At 42.7% G+C, this 22,779-nt stretch overlaps 1 protein-coding gene across 3 annotated transcripts in view; it reads right to left on the minus strand.

Moving 5' to 3' along the window:
• Window positions 1-22,779, minus strand: part of LOC139232481 (zinc finger protein 618-like) — a 121,115-nt gene that overhangs the window by 33,120 nt on the left and 65,216 nt on the right. For 2 of the 3 annotated variants that reach the window (XM_070862751.1, XM_070862749.1), the window contains 2 exons: window positions 4,954-5,040; window positions 462-539 (listed from right to left, as the gene is read on the minus strand). In XM_070862751.1, the coding sequence (XP_070718852.1) occupies window positions 462-539; window positions 4,954-5,038 (163 nt within the window). In that variant the 5' untranslated portion in view covers window positions 5,039-5,040. The remainder of the gene's footprint in view (window positions 1-461; window positions 540-4,953; window positions 5,041-22,779) is intronic. The other variant, XM_070862750.1, reaches the window with a different exon arrangement.

Here is a 22,779-nt window from a genome sequence, read left to right on the forward strand (position 1 = left end):
TAGTATGCCCAATTATTTATTACACCAAACTATATTCACAAACAACATTTGAAAGGTGATGCACGTGCTGAATAACATCTACTTACTCAAATACTGTAAGCTTTACAACAGAACAATAAAAGTATTGCAGTATGCCATTTTGATGCAGTCTGGCTGATGGATATCAAAGCTACACTATTACTGCAGTTAACCCTTTGAGTACTACAGGAACAGTTTTGCTCCAAAATGAGTAACAAGTTTACAACATTTTAATTTTATTCAACAAACACTGCAAATGAAGAAATGCTGTCAGGTTCCATAGATTCTTCTAATTCTAGTTTATAATGTTTAGGATTTGAAAGCCGCAGTTTTGAAGATGTTAGATGACAAAGTATGTGCACATTCGGAAAGTTGTAAAGGAAAATTTCACTACTCAAAGGGTTAAACCAATAAATGCATTAAAAAAAAAAATAAACATGTACCTAGGTGTGCTCTCACATGTGCCCGGAAACAGCTGTAGTACTTGTACTTCTTCCCACAGGCACCACATATATAGGCCCCTGAAACAAAGAAGGAGTCAGACTATATACAGTGGCTGTTCACTGTTCAGGTGCAGTAAGATATAATTTTTTTTAAAAAAAAAGGCCAAGTTGCAAGACTTTCACTTATTGTGAAGAAGAATACCAGCCACTAATTTCGGAAAGTACCTTACAATTATTTTAAACCACATACACTAGTCTCTCACTAGAGCACTGGGCAATTTTCCCTGTCCTGATATAAACAAACTCAACAGTACCAAAGTGATAGAGAAAAACAAAAATATTCATCACGGCTGCAGATACAGCACAATGCTGCAGTGAAGATGCGTGTCAATTCAGTGGCAATAAGTGCAGCTCGCAGGCAGCAATGCTATTTTCTGCAGCGATGAGGAGTGGGGGATCAGTTTCTTTCCCAACCTTTCCATTTGATTATTTTGTTACACTTTTTTAGTTATTTATGCATGGTCCTGTCCATATTGAGTTATAATTTAAGCCCGTTTTAATTTAATTAACATTTATTAGAAACCGGTCAGAATGTGGTAAGCTGCCTAACACCATGAAAGAAGCAGGTTTTCACTGCAGCAAAAATAAAGCAAAAAACAGATAATGCTGGAAATCAACAAAAAAAAAACAGATAATGCTGGAAGCACCCAGCAGGCTAGTCAATATCTGTGCAGAGAACAGACCTGTTCTGGGTGTTACCCTTCATTCAAACTGGAAAAAAATGAACAAGTATTTAAATTAAAGGCAAAAAAAAGCACTAAAGAGAAAGTATAGATGGAGTGACCAGGAGACATTTAGATGGCCGAGATGATCCTTACAACAAACAATGTGAAGAAGCGCAATAAAAGGAATTAAAGGCACAGCAGTGAAGCAATGGAAGGTAGGAGAGGGGAGGGGCCGATAGAAGAGGGGAGGGGAGAGGACGAGAGGAGAGGTGAGGGAAACCTGGCAATATAGCAGGATCCAACAGCCCAAGGAAGAAATGCAACTCGACTGCCAATCTGCCTCCCCACTCCCAATGCTAACATTCATCCCACATTGCTAGCTTCCCCCACCATATAGTTAACATCTGAAGTTATTAATATCGATGTTAAGTCCAGAGGGTTGCACAGTGCCCAAGAAAAATAAATAATGCTGTTATATGACCTTTCACTGAGTTTCAATGGAACAGTGCAGAAGGCCAAAGACAAAAAGGTCAGAGTGGGAGTGAGGCAAGGAATTCAAGTTGCAGGCGATAGGGAGCTGAGGATTACACTTGTCGTCAGAATGGAAATGTTTGGCAAAGCGGTTACCTAATCGATGTTCAGTCCTCCCAGTGTGTAGGACGCTGCACCGCAAGCAGCGAGTGCAGTATACTGGAATGGAGGAAGTACTTCCTCGAATTCAGGTACCCCCTCTAATCTAGTATTCACCACTCAAGGTGCAGACTCCTCTACATTGGGAGATCAAGCAAGATTAGGGGGAAAAGAGGGTTGGCGCTTGAGTTGCGATCCTACATCTCAAAACAGTGCTGGCAGGAGTCCACATCTTTGGTGTTGGACTGTTATTCAGGCCGTCAGATCTCACCTTGTTTGACTAGCTTCTATTTTAGATCAGATTTACCTCTCACTGTCTCAGTTAGTTCCCATTATGTCCACAATTTCTTTTATTAAGCTTCATGCCATCATCTGTTGTAAAGAGTGTATCATGCACCTAACCATGTCCTGCTTTTCTCTCCTCTCTCTCTCATGCTTTGTTTGCCCCCTCCCCCTCTGGTTCTGATTCTATTTAAATACTTGTCCTTGTTTTGGTTCCAATGAAGGGTTCCACCCAAAACTGAACGGATCTGTCTCCAGAGGTGCCGAGTGATCTGTACTACAGGCGAGTTGAATTGTCTGTGCTGTCACAGTAACAAGAAACATAGCAACTGACCTGATGAGCTGCCCCAATTCAGCAAAGCCCCTCTTAGTTTACTGTACCAGTGCTATCCCTCAGATGAACTAATTCATAATCATAACATGCCAAATGCAAAAAACTACACATCAGTGCACAAAGTGGCAATTATTAAAATTTCAGCCCTCTCCTAAATATCATGCATTGTTCATTCTTCCCTCATTAATAAAGAAACCACAAAGAAATCCTGCAGAGAGGGATTAACATCATTCTGAGGATAGCAACCTATGCTGTTGTTCTACTACTTAGACTTAATGGATGACTGGAACAAACTAACTTCTTTTGTGGAAGTTAACTTTTCAACAATAGATCGGTTTAACCGTTTAGGAATATACCAGCATTTCTGCACCAAATAAACACAGAACAAAATTAATTCTTTATTCAGAAATGTTCTATGCTTCAAGGTTTCTTTCTAATGGTAATTTGTCAGCAATTATGTAAAACTTTATACAGTTTTAGAGTCAGAGTGTTTAGAAAGTAGCAAAGGGCACTCAGTACTCAGAGGGTTAACTATCCATGGTCTTACTGTGACCAAGTTCTTTCAGATTTAAATATTATGAACTAGTATAATGTGGCAGAAAAATATTAGCACCAAAAATCATGGTCAGAAATCTGACAAAATTAAAATTGTTCTTCACCACATACTTAATGCCATCTTCTATTAAACTATTCAAATAAAGTAATAACAGAAAGCTGTCAGCATTTTGTTGATGTTACCCAATGCTGAGCATTACCGTTGGAACAATCAGGATGCAACAGAAATGATTTTTCAGATTCATATTGAAATTAAGATATTTTTTAAAGGAATCGAGGACTTGAATATTTTGCTTCACTCAATGTTAAAACATGCTGTTTAGAAGCATCTTTGCTGCTTAAAAAAAATCTTACTCCATCATTTTCAGTATAAACAGGCTTGAGTTAACAGCTGATCAATCCAGCTAATTTGTGAAATATACCTAGATTCTGCTCCCTTTGGAATCTCACCTTTGAACAGCATCCTTTGGATAGTATGACAGATGAGAGCAGCAGCAGACTTTTCCAAAAATTCTATCAATTGTGCTCTATGTTCAGTGAACAGGTGCTGTGTTGTGCAGGAAGGAAGTCGTTTATTCTTTTTTCCCCCCAAGGTTTACAGCTCACCTGTCTGTATGAGGCAGCATACTCAACTGCCAGACTGAGAATTGAATAAACTGATGAGAAATATGATTGGTGGATTTAAGTGTTGTGCAACACTTGTATGAACCCAAATCACAAAATAATACATTGATCATAGATCCTGATCCTGCCCCCGCCCCATCTGATGTCCACACACATCCACTTCCAATAGGACTCATTGGAGAAATAATCAGAAACAGGATAATTGTCTGATTCCCCCCCTCCACCTCTAACCCACAGGAAGCCAAATGAAGTCCTGTTGAGCACCACCCAGTTGAATTCAGCTAACTCATCACAGACTGGGGATTGAAGCTGGGATGTTCTTATTTCCTATGGCCCAGCTAGTCCCCGAACAAACTCCGCCATCAGGCGAGCCCCAGCCGTGTTTGTTGAATAGTTTGAGAGTCAAACTAAGAACAAGTAACTGGCGTGCCCCGGCCAAACTCTCTGCTGTTAGTGGAATCTTGCTGTGCCCAAAATGGCTGTCACAATCACCTGCATAACAGTCAACTGCACTTCAAAATTAATTAATCATACATGAAGCACTTGTCTGAGAAACATAAGCTGCTGTAGAAATGCAAGTCCTTTTGTTTAAAAGAAAAAAGCTCGATACCATTCAATAATAGATTGATTTGCCAGAGTTCCCATTTAAAGACACTAACAACAGGGATTATAGCTGCGAATTACAGTTCGTCATACATGTGGCTGAATCACCAGAAGGTTTCCAGTACAGTACTGCAATGAAAATAGCTGCTGTACTCGGTGGTAAAGTTTCTGGTCTATACTGAATTACTTGTAGAATCATTAAACTATAGTTACTTAGTACATATTTGCTATTGCAAACTCACAGTCATTACTACAGACTAAACAATACAAATCTCACCAAGAGAACAGGATAATTATAGAAGTAATCTTGTATTCATAAAGCTACAGAAGTGCCTAAACGTCCTATATTATATGGAATTCACAAAAGGAATGACAGGATTAGCTAAATAAACATTTTATATAGAACAGCCAAAAACTAACTTGTTATGGCATCGAAACAGGACTAATGCTCTGAATATTTCTATAGAACTTTTAAATTTTTTTATATATTTAAAAAATAGCCAAAGCTTGAGCAACATTCTTCCTTCGAAAGATTCATGTAATGCATGAATAACAAATCAAAATAATTTGTCCAGAGTAAAGAAAATAACCCAAACCATGGAGTTACCATGCATTCGTCTAATATCACATAACTAAAAAATATAACATGCAGGAACAGCAACATCTGCTATGTATTGTCAATGCCAATATTGCATGATTTGCTGCTTGGTAATACACACTTTTAATTATTATTACTCACTTAGTGAGGCCTGCTGTTGTGGTTTCCACTCCATATTCTCCTCTTTGACATTCACTTGGTTTGGTTTTCCAGGCTTCCCGTCCATGTCTGTTGGAAGTAATAAAGAGATTAGTGACCAAGAGGTGGTTGAAATAATGTAAAATGGCCGCAAGAAACTGCAAGCTACGATCAGCAAGAGAATTAAAACAAAACACCAGCCAGGATCATTACTTATGCTCACTATCAAGCAGTCCCTGCTAAAAGCCGAATATGTGTAGAGCTGGGTCAAGGACAAGATTTCTTATTGAGGGGAAATCCCTATGGTTACCAAGATAGATGTAGCAAAACATGCATTTTTGCCTTGTAGGTTTTCTCATGTCCATAATCTAAACTGTTCCTAAATTCTCTCATAGTTGTATTGGATATGACATTCACACAAGCACATCAAGGCAAAACTCCAAAAGATGAATAAAAGCAGCAAGAATCGAAAGGACAGAGAAACAAGGATATTTTAGATCTAGTATTGTGTAATGAAACAAGGTTAATTAGTAATCTTGTAGTAAAGGATCCTCTGGGGGAAGAGTGATCATAATATGATAACATTTCATATCAAGTTTAAGAGCGATGTGGTTAAGTCCAAAACTAGGGTCTTAAATTTAAATAAAATCAATTACGGAGGTATGAAAGGCGAATTGGCCGAGGTGGATTGGGAAATTAGATTTAAAGATATGACTGTAGATGAGCAGTCATTTAAAGAAATAATTCATAATTCTCAACAAATAAAAATTCCCTTGAGGAATAAAAACTCCACTAGAAAAATGGTACAGCCATGGCTAATTATAATTATAGAATTTGAAATTAAAAGAATTGGCATACAATGTTGCCAAAAAGAGTAGTAAAAGCCTGTGGATTGGCAGGGTTTTGAAAATCAGCAAAGGATGACCAAGAAATTGATAAAAAGGGAGAAAATAGAATGAGAGTAAACTCGCAAGAAATATAAAAACAGATAATAAGAACATTTACAAGTATGTAAAAACGGAAGAGATTAGCAAAAGTAAGCATGTGTCCCTTAGAGGCAGAGACAGGAGAAATTATAGTGGGGAATAGGGAAATAGCAGAGACGTTCAATCAATATTTTGTGTCTGTCTTCACAGAAGACACAAATAATCTACCAGGAATTGTGGGGAACCAAGGGTCTAATGAGAGTGAGAAACTTAAAGTAATTAATATTAGTAAGGAAAAAGTACTGGAGAAATTAATGGGACTAAAAGCAGTCAAACTTCCTAGGGTTTTAAAAGAGATGGCTGCAGAGATAGTGGATGCATTGATTTTGATCTTCAGAATTCCCAAGATTCTAGAACGGTCCCAGTGGATTGGAAGGTAGCAAATGTCAGTGAAAGAGGAGATAGTGGAGAAACAGGAGGAGATAAAAATTGATGATAGGAGGTACTAGAAAGGCTGTTTGTACTTAAAGTTGATAAGGCACCAGGACTGGATGGAATGCATCCTAGGATGCTGAGGGAAGTTAAGGAGGAAATTGCAGAGGTACTGGTCATAATCTTCCAATCCTCCTTAGATACAGGGGAGGTGCCAAAGGACTGTAGAATTGAAAATGTTATACCCTTGTTTTTAATAACCAGGGGGCAGTGCTGTGTGGTAGGGACAGGTTGGAAGAGGACCTTTGTCTTATGGATGTTTAGTGTAAGGCCTATGCTCTCGTACGCCTCAGTGAAGGTGTTGACGATGGCTTGGAGTTCGCCCTCAGAGTGTGTGCAGATGCAAGCGTCGTCTGCGTACTGTAATTCGATGACGGAGGATGGAACGACCTTGGATCTGGCCTGGAGGTGGCAGAGGTTGAACACATTCCCGTTTGTCCTGTAGATTAGCTCCACTCCAGCGGGGATCTTGCTGAGGGCGAGATGGAGCATTGCAGCAAGGAAGATCGAGAAGAATGTTGGCGCGATGACAAAGCCTTGCTTGACCCCAGTCCGAACGTGGAATGGGTCTGTGGTAAATCCATTGGTCAGGATCATGGCTTGCTTGTCATCATGGAGCAGGCGGAGGATGGTGACAAACCTTTGAGGGCAGCAGTAATCCTTCACGGTTTGACAGTGTTGAAGGCTTTTGTGAGGTCAAAGTGGCCACGTACAAGAGTTGATGCTGTTCCCTGCATTTCTCTTGTATCTGCGCGTGGTGAAGATCATGTCTGTAGTGCCCCTTAGTGGGCGGAATCCAAATTGAAACTCTGGGAGGAGCTCTTCAGCCACAGGGAGAAGACACGAGACTCCTAAAACAAGCGCTCTACTCAGAGCTCAGACAGGGCAAGCGAGCCCCAAGTGTGCAGAGGAAACGCTTCAAGGACACCCTCAAAGCCACCTTGAAAAAGTGAACATCCCCATTGACACCTGGGAATCCCTGGCCCAAGACCGCCCAAAATGGAGGAAGAGCATCCCGGAAGGTGCTGAACAGCTCGAATCTCTTTGCCGAGAGCAAGCTGAAGTCAAGCGTCAACAGCGGAAGGAGCGTGTGGCAACCCAGGCCCCCCACCCTCCCATTTCTCCAACCACAGTCTGCCCCACCTGTGACAAGAGACTGTAGGTCCTGCATTGTACTCTTCAATTACCGGAGAACTCATCTTTAGTGTGGAAGCAAGTCATCCTCGACTCCGAGGGATTGCATAAGAAGAAGACCCTTGTTCAAAATAAAAAGTGCAACGATAAACCCAGCAACTACAGGCCAGTCAGTTTAACCTCGGTAGTGGAGAAGCTTTTAGAAATGATAATCAGGGACAAAGCTAACAGTCACTTGGATAATTGTGGTTTAATTAAGGAAAGCCAGCACAGATTTGTTAAAGGCAAATTGTGTTTAACTAATTGGATTGAATTTTTTGTTGAGGTAACAGAGAGGGTTGATGAGGGCAATGCAGTTAACGTGGTGTACGAGGATTTCCAAAACGCGTTTGATAAAGTGAATCAAAGGGACAGTGGCAGCATGGATAAGAGATTGGCTAAGTGACAGGAAACAGAGAGTAGTGGTGAACAGTTATTTTTTGAACTGGAGGAAGGTACACAGTGATGTTCCCCAGGGGTCGATACTGGGACCACTGCTTTTCTTGATATAACTTAATGACTTGAACTTGTACAAGCGTACAGGGCAAAATTTCAAAATTTGCAGATAACACAAAACTTGGAAGTATAGTGAATAGTGAGGAGGATAGTGATAAGACTTCAAGAGGACATAGACAGGCTGGTGGAATTTAACGCAGAAAAGTGTGAAGTGATACATTTGGGTACGAAGAACGAGGAGAGGCAATTTAAACTAATGGGTACAATCCTAAAGGGGGTGCATGAACAGAGAGACCTGGGGGTATATGTGCACAAATAATTGAAGATGGCAGGGCAGGTTGAGAAAGTAGTTCAAAAAGCATATGGGTCGTGGGCTTCATAAATAGAGGCACAGAGTACAAAAGCAAGAAAGTTATGAACCACCTTTATAAAACACTGGTCCGACCTCAACTGGAATATAGTGTCCAATTCTGGGCAACGCACTTTAGGAAGGATGTGAAGGCCTGAAAGAGGGTGCAGAAAAGATTTACGAGATTGGTTCCAGGGATGAGAGGCTTCAGTTACGTGGTGAGACTGGAGAAGCTGGGGTTGTTCTCCTTGGAGCAGACAAGGTTGGGAGGAGATTTGATCGAGGTGTTCAAAATCATGAGGGGTCTAGACAGAGTAGAGAGAGAGAAACTGTTCCCATTGGCGGAAGGGTCGAGAACCAGAGAACACATAGAAACATAGAAAATCGGTGCAGGAGTAGGCCATTCGGCTCCTCGAGCCTGCACCGCCATTCAATGAGTTCATGGCTGAATATGCAACTTCAGTACCCCATTCCTGCTTTCTCGCCATACCCCTTGATCCCCCTAGTAGTAAGGACGACATCTAACTCCTTTTTGAATATATTTAGTGAATTGGCCTCAACAACTTTCTGTGGTAGAGAATTCCACAGGTTCACACAGATTTAAGGTTGGCAAAGGCGACATTCGGGAAAATTATTTTACGCAGCGAGTGGTTAGGATCTGGAATGCTCTGCCTGAGAGGGTGGTGGAGGCAGATTCAATCATGGCTTTCAAAAGGGAATTGGATAAGTACCTGAAAGAAAAAAACTTGCAAGGCTATGGGGAAAGGACGGGGGAGTGCTCTTACAGAGAGCCGGCATGGGCTCGATGGGCCGAATGGCCTCCTTCTGTGCTGTAACCATTCTATGATTCTATGTAACTCCACTGTTCAAGAAGAGAGGAAGAGAGAAATCATAAGAACATAAGAATTAGGAACATGAGCAGGCCATTGAGCCCCTCGAGCCTGCTCCGCTACTCAACAAGATCATGGCTGATCTGGCCGTGGACTCAGCTCCACTTACCTGCCCGCTCCCTGTAACCCTTAATTCCCTTATTGGTTAAAAATCTATCTGTGATTTGAATACATTCAATGAGCTAGCCTCAACTGCCTCCCTGGGCAGAGAATTCCACAGATTCACAACCCTCTAGGACAAGAAATTCCTTCTCAACTCAGTTTTAAATTGGCTCCCCCATATTTTGAGGCTATGCCCCTAGTTCTAGTCTCCCCGACCAGTGGAAACTAGCTCTCTGCCTCTATCTTGTCGATCCCTTTCATTATTTTAAATGTTTCTATAAGATCACCCCTCATCCTTCTGAACTCCAACGAGTAAAGGCCCAGTCTACTCAATCTATCATCATAAGGTAAACCCCCTCATCTCCGGAATCAGCCTAGTGAATCGTCTCTGTACGCCCTCCAAAGCTGGTATATCCTTCCTTAAGTAAGGTGACCAAAACTGCACGCAGTACTCCAGGTGCGGCCTCACCAATACCCTATACAGTTGCAGCAGGACCTCCCTGCTTTTGTACTCCATCCCTCTCGCAATGAAGGCCAACTTTCCATTCGTCTTCCTGATTACCTGCTGCACCTGCAAACTAACTTTTTGGGATTCATGCACAAGGACCCCCAGGTCCCTCTGCACCGCAGCATGTTGTAATTTCTCCCCATTCAAATAATATTCCCTTTGACTGTTTTTTTTCCCCCAAGGTGGATGACCTCACATTTTCCGACATTGTATTCCATCTGCCAAACCTTAGCCCATTCGCTTAATCTATCTAAATCTCTTTGCAGCCTCTTTGTGTCCTCTACACATCCCGCTTTCCCACTAATTTTTGTGTCATCTGCAAATGTTGTTACACTACATTCTGTCCCCTCTTCTAGGTCATCGATGTATATTGTAAACAGTTGTGGTCCCAGCACCTATCCCTGTGGCACACCATGAACCACCGATTTCCAACCCGAAAAGGACCCATTTATCCCGACTCTCTACTTTCTGTTAGTTAGCCAATTCTCGATCCATGCTAATACATTTCCTCTGACTCCGCGTACCTTTATCTTCTGCAGTAACCTTTTGTGTGGCACCTTATCGAATGCCTTTTGGAAATCTAAATACACCACATCCATCAGTACATCTCCATCCACCGTGCTCGTTATATCCTCAAAGAATTCCAGTAAATTAGTTAAACATGATTTTCCCTTCATGAATCCATGTTGCGTCTGTTTGATTGCACTATTCCTATCTAGATGTCCCGCTATTTCTTCCTTAATGATAGCTTCAAGCATTTTCCCCACTACAGATGTTAAACTAACTGGCCTATAAGTTACCTGCCTTTTGTCTGCCGCCTTTTTTTTTTTAAACAGAGGCGTTACAGTAGCTGCTTTCCAATCTGCTGGTACCTCCCCAGAGTCCAGAGAATTTTGGTAGATTATAACGAATGCATCTGCTATAACTTCCGCCATTTCTTTTAATACCCTGGGATGCATTTCATCAGGACCAGGGGACTTGTCTACGTTGAGATCCATTAGCCTGTCAGCACTACCCCCCTAGTGATAGTGATTGTCTCAAGGTCCTCCCTTCCCATATTCCCGTGACCAGCAATTTTTGGCATGGTTTTTGTGTCTTCCACTGTGAAGACCGAAGTAAAATAATTGTTTAAGGTCTCAGCCATTTCCACATTTCCCATTATTAAATCCCCCTTCTCATCTTCTAAGGGACCAACATTTACTTTAGTCACTCTTTTCCGTTTTATATATCGGTAAAAGCTTTTACTATCTGTTTTTATGTTTAGCGCAAGTTTACTTTCGTAATCTATCTTTCCTTTCTTTATTGCTTTCTTAGTCATTCTTTGTTGTCGTTTAAAATTTTCCCAATCTTCTAGTTTCCCACTAACTTTGGCCACCTTATACGCATTGGTTTTTAATTTGATACTCTCCTTTATTTCCTTGGTTATCCACGGCTAGTTATCCCTTCTCTTACCGCCCTTCTTTTTCACTGGAATATATTTTTGTTGAGCACTATGAAAGAGCTCCTTAAAAGTCCTCCACTGTTCCTCAATTGTGCCACCGTTTAGTCTGTGTTCCCAGTCTACTTTAGCCAACTCTGTCCTCATCCCACTGTAGTCCCCTTTGTTTAAGCATAGTACGCTCGTTTGAGACACTACTTCCTCACCCTCAATCTGTATTACAAATTCAACCATACTGTGATCACTCATTCCGAGAGGATCTTTTACTTGGAGATCTTTTACTATTCCTGTCTCATTACACAGGACCAGATCTAAGATAGCTTGCTCCCTTGTAGGTTCTGTAACATACTTTTCTAAAACAATCCCGTATGCATTTTATGAATTCCTCCTCAAGGCTACCCCGTGCGATTTGATTTGACCAATCGATATGTAGGTTAAAATCCCCCATGATTACTGCCGTTCCTTTTTCACATGCCTCCATTATTCCCTTGATTATTGTCCGCCCCACCGTGAAGTTATTATTTGGGGGCCTATAAACTACGCCCACCAGTGACTTTTTCCCCTTACTATCTCTAATCTCCACCACAATGATTCAACATTTTGTTCATTAGAGCCAATATCGGCTCTCACAACTACCCTGATATCATCCTTTATGAACAGAGCTACCCCACCTCCTATCCCTTCCTGTCTATCTTTCCGAATTGTCAGATACCCCTGTATGTTTAATTCCCAGTCTTGGCCACCCTGCAACCACGTTTCAGTAATGGCCAGCAAATCATAGCCATTTGTAATGATTTGTGCCGTCAACTCATTTACTTTGTTTCGAATGCTGCAAGCGTTTTGGGAACTATAGGCCTGTTAGCCTGACATCTGTAGTAGAGAATATGCTGGAATCTATTCTTAAGGACGTGCTAACAGGGCATCTAGAAAATCACAATATGGTTAGACATGGTCAACAGTTTTATGAAAGGGAAATTGTGTTTGACAAATCTATTGGGAGCTTTTTGAACGTGTAACTAGCAAGGTGGAAAAGGGGGAAACCAGTGGATGGAATACATTTGGATTTTTAGATGGCATTCGATAAGTTGCCACAAAAGAGGCTGTTACAGGAGATTAGGGCTCATGGGCTTGGGGGCGGGGGGGGGGTGACGGAAGAATCATTATTAGCATGGATTGATAATTAGTTAACGGACAGAAAACAGGGAGTAGGAAAAAACATGATTTTTAGGATGGCAGGATGCAATTAGTGGTGTGCCACAAGGATCAGGACTTAGGCCTCAGCTATTTAAAATCTGTATCAGTGACTTAGCGAAGGGGACCTCATATATCCAAGTTTGCTGACAATACAAAGCTAGGTAGAAAAGTAAGCTGTGAGGAGGACGCAAGGAGGCTGCAAAGGGATATAGGCCAGATAAGTGATTGGGCAAGAAAGTGGCAGATGGAGTATAATGCGGGGGTGTAAAATTATTCACTTTTGTAGGAAGAATGGAAAAACAGAATATATATATATTTTTTTTTAAAAAGGTGAGATATTGGTTAGACTGGGATTCAGTGATTTTTAAAAATTCGTTATGGGATGTAGGTGTCGCTGGCAAGGCCAGCATTTATTGCCAATCACTAATTGCCTTTGAGAAGGTGGTGGTGAGCTGCTGGCTATTGGCTGTGTCAGCTGTGGCTCAGTGGGAAGGACACTTGCCTCTGAGTCAGAAGGTTGTGTGTTTAAGTCCCACTACAGAAACTCGAGCACATAAATCTAGGCTGACACTCCAGTGCAGTGCTGAGGGAGTGCTGCACGGTCAGAGGTGCCGTCTTTCGGATGAGACGTTAAACCGAGGCCCTGTCTGCACTCTCAGGTGGATGTAAAAGATCCCATGGCACTATTTTGAAGAAGAGCAGGGGAGTTATTCCCAGTGTCCTGGCCATTATTTATCCCTCAATCAACATAACAAAAACAGATAATCTGGTTATTATCACAATGCTGTTTGTGGGAGCTTGCTGTGCGCTAGTTGGCTGCGGCATTCCCCACATTACAACAGTCCAAAAAGTACTTTATTGGCTGTAAAGCGCTTTGTAACGTCCGGGGGTCGTGAAAGACGCTTAGAAATGCAAGTCTTTTTCTTTCTTCTTGAACCGCTGCCATCCATGTGGTGAAGGTACTCCCACAGTACTGTTAGGGAGAGAGCTACTCTCAGTGTTTCTTCCAAGTAGTGTTCAATATGGAGGAGTACTGATTCATCAGCTGAGGGAGGGTGGTAGCTGGTAATCAGCAGGAGGTTTCCTTGCTTGACCTGAAGCCATGAGACTTCATGGGATCCAGAGTCAATGTTGAGGACTCCCAGGGTCACTCCCTCCTGACTGTATACCACTGTGCCGCCACCCCTTGTGGGTCTGTTCTGCCGGTGGGACAAGACATACCCAGGGATGGTGATGGAAGAGTCTGGGTCATTGACTGAAAGGTATGATTCTGTAAGAATGACTATGTCAGGCTGTTGCTCGACTAGTCTTTGGGAAAGCTCTCCCAATTTTGGCACAAGTCCCCAGATGTTGGTGAGGAGGACTTTGCAGGGTCGACTGGGCTGAGTATGCTGTTGTCGTGTCCGTAGTCAGTGTCGAGATCGATGCCGGGTGGTTTGTCCGGTTTTATTATTACTATTGTTTCTCGTAGCGGTTTTGTTACAACCGAGTGGCTTGCTGGGCCATTTCAGAGGGCAGTTCAGAGTCAACCATGTTGCTGTGGGTCTGGAGTCATATATAGGCCAGACCAGGTAAAGAAAGCAGATTTTCTTTCCTAAAGGACATTAGATTTGGGGTCTTTGGAAATGAATCACAGAAGGTTAACATGCAGGTACAGCAAGCAATTAGGAAAATTGTATGTTATTCTTTATTGCAGGAAACAAACCTGGAAACATGCATCTGAATTCTACGTTAAATAATCAATTTAAAAACTCCTCAAAAATATGAAATCCGAGCTTAAATAAAACATTTCTACTATAAGAATAGGGAAGTCTTGCTGTAATTATATAGGGTTTTGGTGAGACCCCATCTGGAGTACTGTGTACAGTTTTGGTCTCCTTACCCAAGGAAGGATATAGTTGCCTTAGAGGGGGCACAACTAAGTGTCACGAAATTGATTCCTGGGAGGAGAGGGCTGGCCCATAAGGAGAGTTGGAGTAGAATGGGCCTATATTCTCTGGTTTAAAATAATGAGAGGTGTCATTAAAATATTTAAATCCTTAGAGGGCTAGATGCTCAGAAGCTGTTTTCATTGGCTGGAGAGTCTCAGGGTAAAGGGTCGACTATTTAGGACTGAGATGAGGAGAAATTTTTTCACTTCCGAATTCCCTACCCAGAGGGCTGTGGATACTCAAGTCAATGAGTACATTCACGATCACACACAGCCGTCACCCTCCTGCACCAGTTGGAGTGGTATGCCGCCACACTCACTGCTCCTTTTAAGGCCCCGACTTTACGCAGATGTTCCCTCACATTGAAGAGGGTGACTGGATTGGACGTCACCATAACACAAGTTGGAGATTGGTGTGTGGGCAGGTACAGCAGGAGCGGCGAGGTCGAGGCGCAAGAACGGCAAGAGATTGCAGAGCGATGTGATTGGGGCCCAGAAGAGATGAGGGTCCAGGGGCAGCACCGGCCAGCCCACAAGGCGACATGTGTGAGCGCACTAGGTCCACGCAGCAGAGCTGGTCTCCAGTCGTCATGGTCAACCCTTGCCACTGGACCAAGCTCCGTCAAACCCATGTGGTGGCTGGTGTGCAACGGCCACCACACGTTAAAAAAAGTCCACGCACAAACATCTTCCACCCTTCAACATATAGTTCGAGACCTGGAATATTAGGTCGGGAGCAGGAGCGACAGTTCGGGAAACTCATAAAAGGGCGCGGCCGTCGGAGGAGACAGCTGGTGCAGGGGCAGAAGGTAAACAAAGAAGTAAAAAGAAATCGAAGTGTGACATCACAGCCAAGCGGGTAAGTGATAGGTCAGTATTTAATCTTTTTTTTTTTACTTTTCTCATCAGTAGAAAACCTTTGGCATTGTTGCCAAATTAAGTTCATCTAAGGGTTAAGTCATGGCAGGAGAGCCCAGACCCATGTCATGCTCCTCCTGTGCTATGTGGGAAATTAGGGACACTAAGTGTCCCTGACTACGATGTGTGCGGGAAGTGTATCCAGCTGCAGCTCGTCAGCTGCATTGCGCATGGATTCACTCTGGAGCATTCGCGATGCTGAGGATGTCGCGAATAGCATGCTTAGTGAGTTGGTCACACCGCAGGTAAAAGTTACACAAGCAGATAGCGAATGGGTGACCATCAGGCAGAGCAGGAGTAGGAAGGTAGTGCAGGAGACCCCTGCAGTCATCTACCTCCAAAACATATTCACCGTTTTGAATACGGTTGGGGAGATGGCTCATCAGGGGAAGGCGGCAGCAACCAAGTTCATGGCACCATGAGTGGCTCTGCTGCACATGAGGGCAGGAAAAAGAGTGGGAGAGCTATAGTGGTAGGGGATTCTATTGTAAGGGGAATAGGTAGGCGTTTCTGCGGTTGCAATCGAGACTCCAGGATGTATGTTGCCTCCCTGGTGCAAGGTTCAAGGATGTCCCTGAGCGGCTGCAAGACATTCTGGAGGGGGAGGGTGAACAGCCAGTTGTCGTGGTGCATATAGATACCAACGATATAGGTTAAAAAAAAAAAGATGAGGTCCTACAAGCTGAATTTAGGGAGCTAAGAGTTAAATTTAAAAAATAGGACCTCAAAAGGTAGTACTCTCAGGATTGCTACCAGTGCCACATGCTAGTCAGAGTAGGAATAGCAGGATAGCTCAGATGAATACGTGGCTTGAGGAGTGGTGCAAAAGGGAGGGATTCAAATTCCTGGGACATTGGAACCGGTTCTGGGAGAAGGTGGAACCAGTACAAACCAGACAGTCTGCACCTGGGCAGGACCAGAACCGATGTCCTAGGCGGAGTGTTTGCTAGTGCTGTTGGGGAGGGTTTAAATTAATATGGCAGGGGGATGGGAATCTATGCAGGGAGACAGAGGGAAGTAAAATGGGGGCAGAAGCAAAAGGTAGAAAGGAGATAAGGAAAAGTGAAGGGCAGAGAAATCAAAGGCAAAAATCAAAAAGTGCCACATTATAACATAATTCTAAAAGGACAAAGAGTGTTTAAAAAAAACAAGCCTGAAGGCTCTGAGTCTCAATGAGAGGAGCATTCGTAATAAAACGTATTAAGGTGGATGAATTAGCTGCACAGATAGCTGTTAACGGATATGATGTAATTGAGATTACAGAGACATGGCTCCAAGGTGACCAAGGCTGGGAACTCAACATCCAGGGGTATTCAATATTCAGGAAGGACAGACAGAGAGGAAAAGGAGGTGGGTAGCGCTGCTGGTTAAACAGGAGATTAACACAATAGTAAGGAAGGACATTAGCTTGGATGATGTGGAATCTGTATGGGTAGAGCTGCGGAACACCAAAGGGCAGAAAACGCAAGTAGGAGTTGTGTACAGACCACCAAACAGTAGTAGTGAGGTTGGGGATGGCATCAAACAGGAAATTAGGGATGCGTGCAATAAAGGTACAGCAGCTATCATGGGTGACTTTAATCTACATATAGATTGAGCTAACCAAATTGGTAACAATACAGTGGAGGAGGATTTCCTGGAGTGTATAAGGGATGGTTTTCTAGACCAATATGTCGAGGAACCAACTAGAGAGCTGGCTATCCTAGACTGGGTGTTGTGTAATGAGAGAGGATTAATTAGCAATCTTGTTGTGCGAGGCCCCTTGGGGAAGAGTGACCATAATATGGTAGAATTCTTCATTAAGATGGAGAGTGACACAGTTAATTTAGAAACTAGAGTCCTGAACTTAAAGAAAACTAACTTCGATGGTATGAGACGTGAATTGGCTAGGATAGACTGGCGAATGATACTTAAAGGGTTGACGGTGGATATATAACGGCAGACATTTAAAGATCACATGGATGAACTTCAACAATTGTACATCCATGTCTGGAGTAAAAATAAAACGGGGAAGGTGGCTCAACCGTGGCTAACAAGGGAAATTAGAGATAGTATTAAATCCAAGAGGCATATAAATCGGCCAGAAAAAGCAGCAAACCTGAGGACTGAGAGAAATTTAGAATTCAGCACATGAGGACAAAGGGTGTAATTAGGAGGGGGAAAATAGAGTATGAGAGTAAGCTTGCAGTGATCATAAAAACTAACTGCAAAAGCTTCTATAGATATGTGAAGAGAAAAAGATTAGTGAAGACAAATGTAGGTCTCTTGCCGTCAGAACCAGGTGAATTTATAATGGGGAACAAAGAAATGACAGACCAACTGAACAAATATTTTGGTTCAGTCTTCACTAAGGAAGACACGAATAATATTCTGGAAATACTAGGGGACTGAGGGTCTAGCGAGAAGGAGGAACGGAAGGAAATCCTTATTAGTCAGGAAACTGTTAGAAAATTGAAGGCCGATAAATCCCCAGGGCCTGATAGGCTGCATCCCAGAGTACTTAAGGAAGTGGCCCTAGAAATAGTGGATGCATTGGTGATCATTTTCCAACAGTCTATAGACTTTGGATCAGTTCCAATGGATTGGAGGATAGCTAATGTAACCTCACTTTTTAAAAAAGGGAGAGAAAACAGGGAATTATAGACCAGTAGTGGGCAAAATATTGGAATCAATTATTAAAGATGTAATAGCAGCACATTTGGAAAGCAGTGACAGGATGGTCCAAGTCAGCATGGATTTATGAAAGGGAAATCATGCTTGACAAATCTTCTAGAATTTTTTGAGGATGTAACTAGTAGAGTGGACAAGGGAGAACCAGTGGATGTGGTGCATTTAGACTTTCAAAAGGCTTTTAACAAGGTCCCACACAAGAAGTTAGTGTGCAAAATTAAAGCACATGGTATTGGGGGTAATGTATTGACGTGGAGAGAACTGGTTGGCAGACAGAAAGAAAATAGGAATAAACGGGTCCTTTTCAGAATGGCAGGCAGTGACCAGTGGTGTACCGCATGGTTCAGTGTTGGGACCCCAGCTATTTGCAATATACATTAATGATTTGGATGAAGGGATTGAATGTAATATCTCCAAGTTTGCAGCTGACATTAAGCTGGGTGGCAGTGTGAGCTGTGAGGAGGATGCTAAGAGGCTGCAGGGTGACTTGGACAGGTTAGGTGAGTGGGCAAATATGCATGGCAGATGCAGTATAATGTGGATAAATGTGAGGTTATCCACTTTGGTGGCAAAAACAGGAAGGCAGAATATTATCTGAATGATGACAGATTAGGAAAAGGGGAGTTGCAACGAGACCTGGGTGGCATGGTACATCAGTCATTGAAAGTTGGCATGCAGGTACAGCAGGCGGTGAAGGCGGCAAATAGCATGTTGGCCTTCGTAGCGAGAGGATTTGAATATAGGAACAGGGAGGTCTTAATGCAGTTGTACAGGGCCTTGGTGAGACGACACCTTGAATATTGTGTACAGTTTTGGTCTCCTAATCTGAGGAAGGAGGACATTCTTGCTATTGAGGGAGTGCAGCGAAGGTTCACCAGACTGATTCCCAGGATGGCAAGACTGACATATGAAGAAAAACTGGAGCGATTCGGCTTATATTCACTGGAATTTAGAAGAATGAGACGGGATCTCATAGAAACATAAAATTCTGAAGGGATTGGACAGGTTAGATGCAGGAACAATGTTCCCGATGTTGGGGAAGTCCAGAACTAGGGGTCACAGTCTAAGGATAAGGGGTAAGCCATTTAGGACCGAGATGAGAAGCTTCTTCACTCAGTAGAGAATTGTGGACCTGTGGAATTCTCTACCACAGAAAGTTGTTGAGGCCAGTTCATTAGATATATTCAAAAGGGAGTTAGATGTGGCCCATACAGCTAAAGGATCAAGGGATATGGAGAGAAAGCAGGAATGGGGTACTGAAGTTGCATGATCAGCCATGATCTTATTGAATGGTGGTGCAGGCTCGAAGGGCTGAATGGCCTATTCCTGCTCCTATTACTTATGCTCTTAAAATAAAAGTTAGAGCAGCAGAAATGAGAGAAAAAATTTAAAAAGTTGCGAAGGGGATGGAGTATAAAAGCAGGGAAGTCTTGCGACAGCTATATAAGGTACTGGTGAGGCCATACCTGGAATACTGCGTACAGTTTTGGTTTCCATATTTACAAAAGGATATACTTGCTTTGGAGGCAGTTCAAAGAAGGTTCACTATGTTGATTCCGGGGATGAGGGGGTTGACATGAGGCAAGTTTGAGCAGGTTGGGCTGCTACTCATTGGAATTCAGAAGAATGAGAGGTGATCTTATCGAAACGTGTAAGATTATGAGGGGGCTTGACAAGGTGGGTGCAAAGAGGATGTTTCCACTGATGGGGGAGACTAGAACTAGAGGGCATGAGCTTAGAATAAGGGGCCGCCCATTTAAAACTGAGACGAGGAGGAATTTCCTCTCTCAGATGGTTGTAAATCTGTGGAATTCGCTGCCTCAGAGAGCTGTGGAAGCTCGGTCATTGAATAAATTTAAGACAGAGATAAACAGTTTCTTAACCGATAAGGGAATAAGGGGTTATGGGGAGCGGGGTCCATGCTCGGATTAGCCATAATCGTGTTACATGGCGAAGCAGGCTCGAGGGGAGGGGCCGTATGACCTACTCCTGCTCCTATTTCTTATGTTATGTTCTAAATGGCAGGCAGAAAAAAGGAAAAAGGCATTAGCTTCTTTTCTCCCCCAACCTTCCACATTTTTATTAACTTTCCCTCAATTGTTTCTTCGCTGTTGCCACTGCTCCATGCCTATTCTCATCTAGTTGTTTCACTTGAATAATAATCAGACACGCAGAAAACAGAGCACGAGTGGAATCATTTTAACTTTTGCCAACGGAGCGATACTGATTGGTCGCCTGTTATACACCTCTCCCAAATTTGGTTTCAAGTGCCTTCAATGACACTGGATGTACTGATTCCTGGTGTGTTATTTCTTAGTACCTTTCTACGGTGGTCGCAGTTCCTGCCTCAAAAGAGGAACCGAGCTGTTATTTCATTCTTAGATTTTTGATGCACAAGGATAATTGTGGTCAAAATTCAATTTGCGTGTCTAACATTGAATCAAGCTGGCAAGTAAATTATCAACATTGTTTGGACTACTGTTGACTTCCCTGGCTCAGAGTATCAGATTACTGAATCTACCACAGAGGAATGACTCAGTTCCAATCTTCCATCACAAAACACATGGGCCCTGAATGGTTTCCAGCGGGGAAAACACCGCCGCTCTTCAAATAAAATGCCTGGTGGTCCTGGAGGTATGGAGATTCGCGGTCCTAGCCCTCTCCGGGTACCTGCCGATAGAGGCCCACGTATCTCGGGGGTGCAGGCAGTTCGCGCGCACTCCTGGGATCACGTGGGTCAGCCCAGCGTATGAAAGAAGGGAATCCCATTCATGCTTATGGCGATTCCAGAAGTACAGAAACCCCATAAGCATGAATGGGAATACTCCAAATGTACACAAATATTTAAAAATTACATATTTAAAATCAATTAAAATGGCATTTAATTAAATATTTAAAATAAAATGTAAATTTTTTGAAAAATAAATGTACATGTTTTAAAGGGGCAAAAAAGAAACTTCTTATTTCACAGGTTTTTTTAAATGTATAAATTATTGCTAACATTTTATTTTTCTGTTTTTTTAAAAAAGCTCTTATGCTGGTAAAAGCAGCCCATATGCCTGCTCTTACCTGGTGTAAATAATTTCACGGGCATTCGCAGAGCAGCACTTCAGCAAATAACCCAACTCTCCGCCCACGAACGCCCTTATCCCAGGGATTTGTACGATCTGTTAAAATGATTCTTGACAGATCGCAAGTTCCGAGTTTTAGTGCATGCCTAAACCTTGAACTTGCGCGACCCTTGCGGGCGCATGCGCACCTGTAGGGGCCTCAAATTACGGCCCCATCATCTTGGAGCCACCTCAACCCCAAGAGATCCTACTATCTTCTCTCTCCTATCCGCAAAAGGAAAAGTCACTAGCAAAAATAGCACAGGTTTGAGCTCTCACTAGGTGGGCAGCAAGCAGGATCTCAATGAGCAAAATGGTATTCAGCACAAAATGTGAATGTACTGACATGACCTTAGTGACCACAACATACACCATGGAATGATGGTTCACTAGTTTGAGGTAGAGTTTCAGCACAGCTGTTTACCTCTCGGTAACCCAATGAAAATAACTATTGAACACTGGATACAGGAGTCTGTGTTCTCACATTTTGCCTCCAAAGAACACATTACAGTAACTTTCACCCCAAGACTGATGTACCTTATGATCTATATATGAACAGCCACTATCAGATGGCCACCTCACTCCCCCCACCAATTGTTTAAATGAACGTTGTTTGACAAAGTACTATATACAATACGAAACAATCCTATTGTGGCATTCCCCCCCAAATTGTGGACAAAATTTCCATTCTGCAGATTTTCAAAAATCTCTAGCATAGCTTCTTGGAGCTTTTCTACCATTAGTGTACCAAAATACAACAGTGCTTTAGAAATTAGATTACTTACTGTTTTTGCAAGCTTTAAAACCATGCAAACACATATACTGCACAATATTTTGTAATACTTTACAGATTCCATTTCCAAGTTTTCATTACCAATTCTTGATTGAATTCTGATGATTTAAACAGCTCTCCTTTCCGAACTGAACCAGCAGAATGATGCTCAGGATGACATTGCCTAATCTCAGTGTACATGTAGGATTTAAATTATCTTCATGAGGTAAAGTCATCCGAGACATTTTCCCTTGAAATTTTCTACCAGGTGATTCTCCTCCCTTCCACCTACCAATACAGGAACAATCTCCGAAATCCGGAAACCTCAGGACCGAGGCCATTCCACTTTTCCGGATTTCGGAATAGAAATCAGACGTCGCGAATCCGGAAACCCCTGGGCCGAGTTTCGGGTATTTCCGGATTTCGGATTTTCTGTAGTAATTAAGAAAAGAAAAAGCTTCACCGAAATCCAAGGTAATACAAGATTGAGCTGACAGAAATATGCAGAATTTAAAAGCGAAGCCATCGCAATGAGGCTGCTGTCCTTTGTCGTTCAACTTTGACCTGAACGTTCCAAGTTTTGGCGATCTGCAAGGACGCGTTATTTACCAAGCAGGATCCGCTCTGGCTTCTTATGGCAGTGGCAGCGAAAGTGGGAACGACTCGGATGGGGAGTGCGGAGAGGTTCCCAGAGAGGAAGCCGTGGCTCATCTACACCCGCTTGATCCTGGAAAATCGCCGTAACGCCTCCACGAATCGCCTGCCTCAAACTCCGCGCCCGAGTTTGCTGTGAAGGTGCTTGGAATGTGTACCTTGGACTCCTCCTTGCTTCAATACTCTAAAATTTGAAGTTTTATAGCTCTGATATTCTTCATTTGATACCCTCTTCCTACCGTGGGTA

This window comes from Pristiophorus japonicus, chromosome 20 (assembly GCF_044704955.1).
Source record: "Pristiophorus japonicus isolate sPriJap1 chromosome 20, sPriJap1.hap1, whole genome shotgun sequence".
Lineage (NCBI taxonomy): Eukaryota > Metazoa > Chordata > Chondrichthyes > Pristiophoridae > Pristiophorus > Pristiophorus japonicus.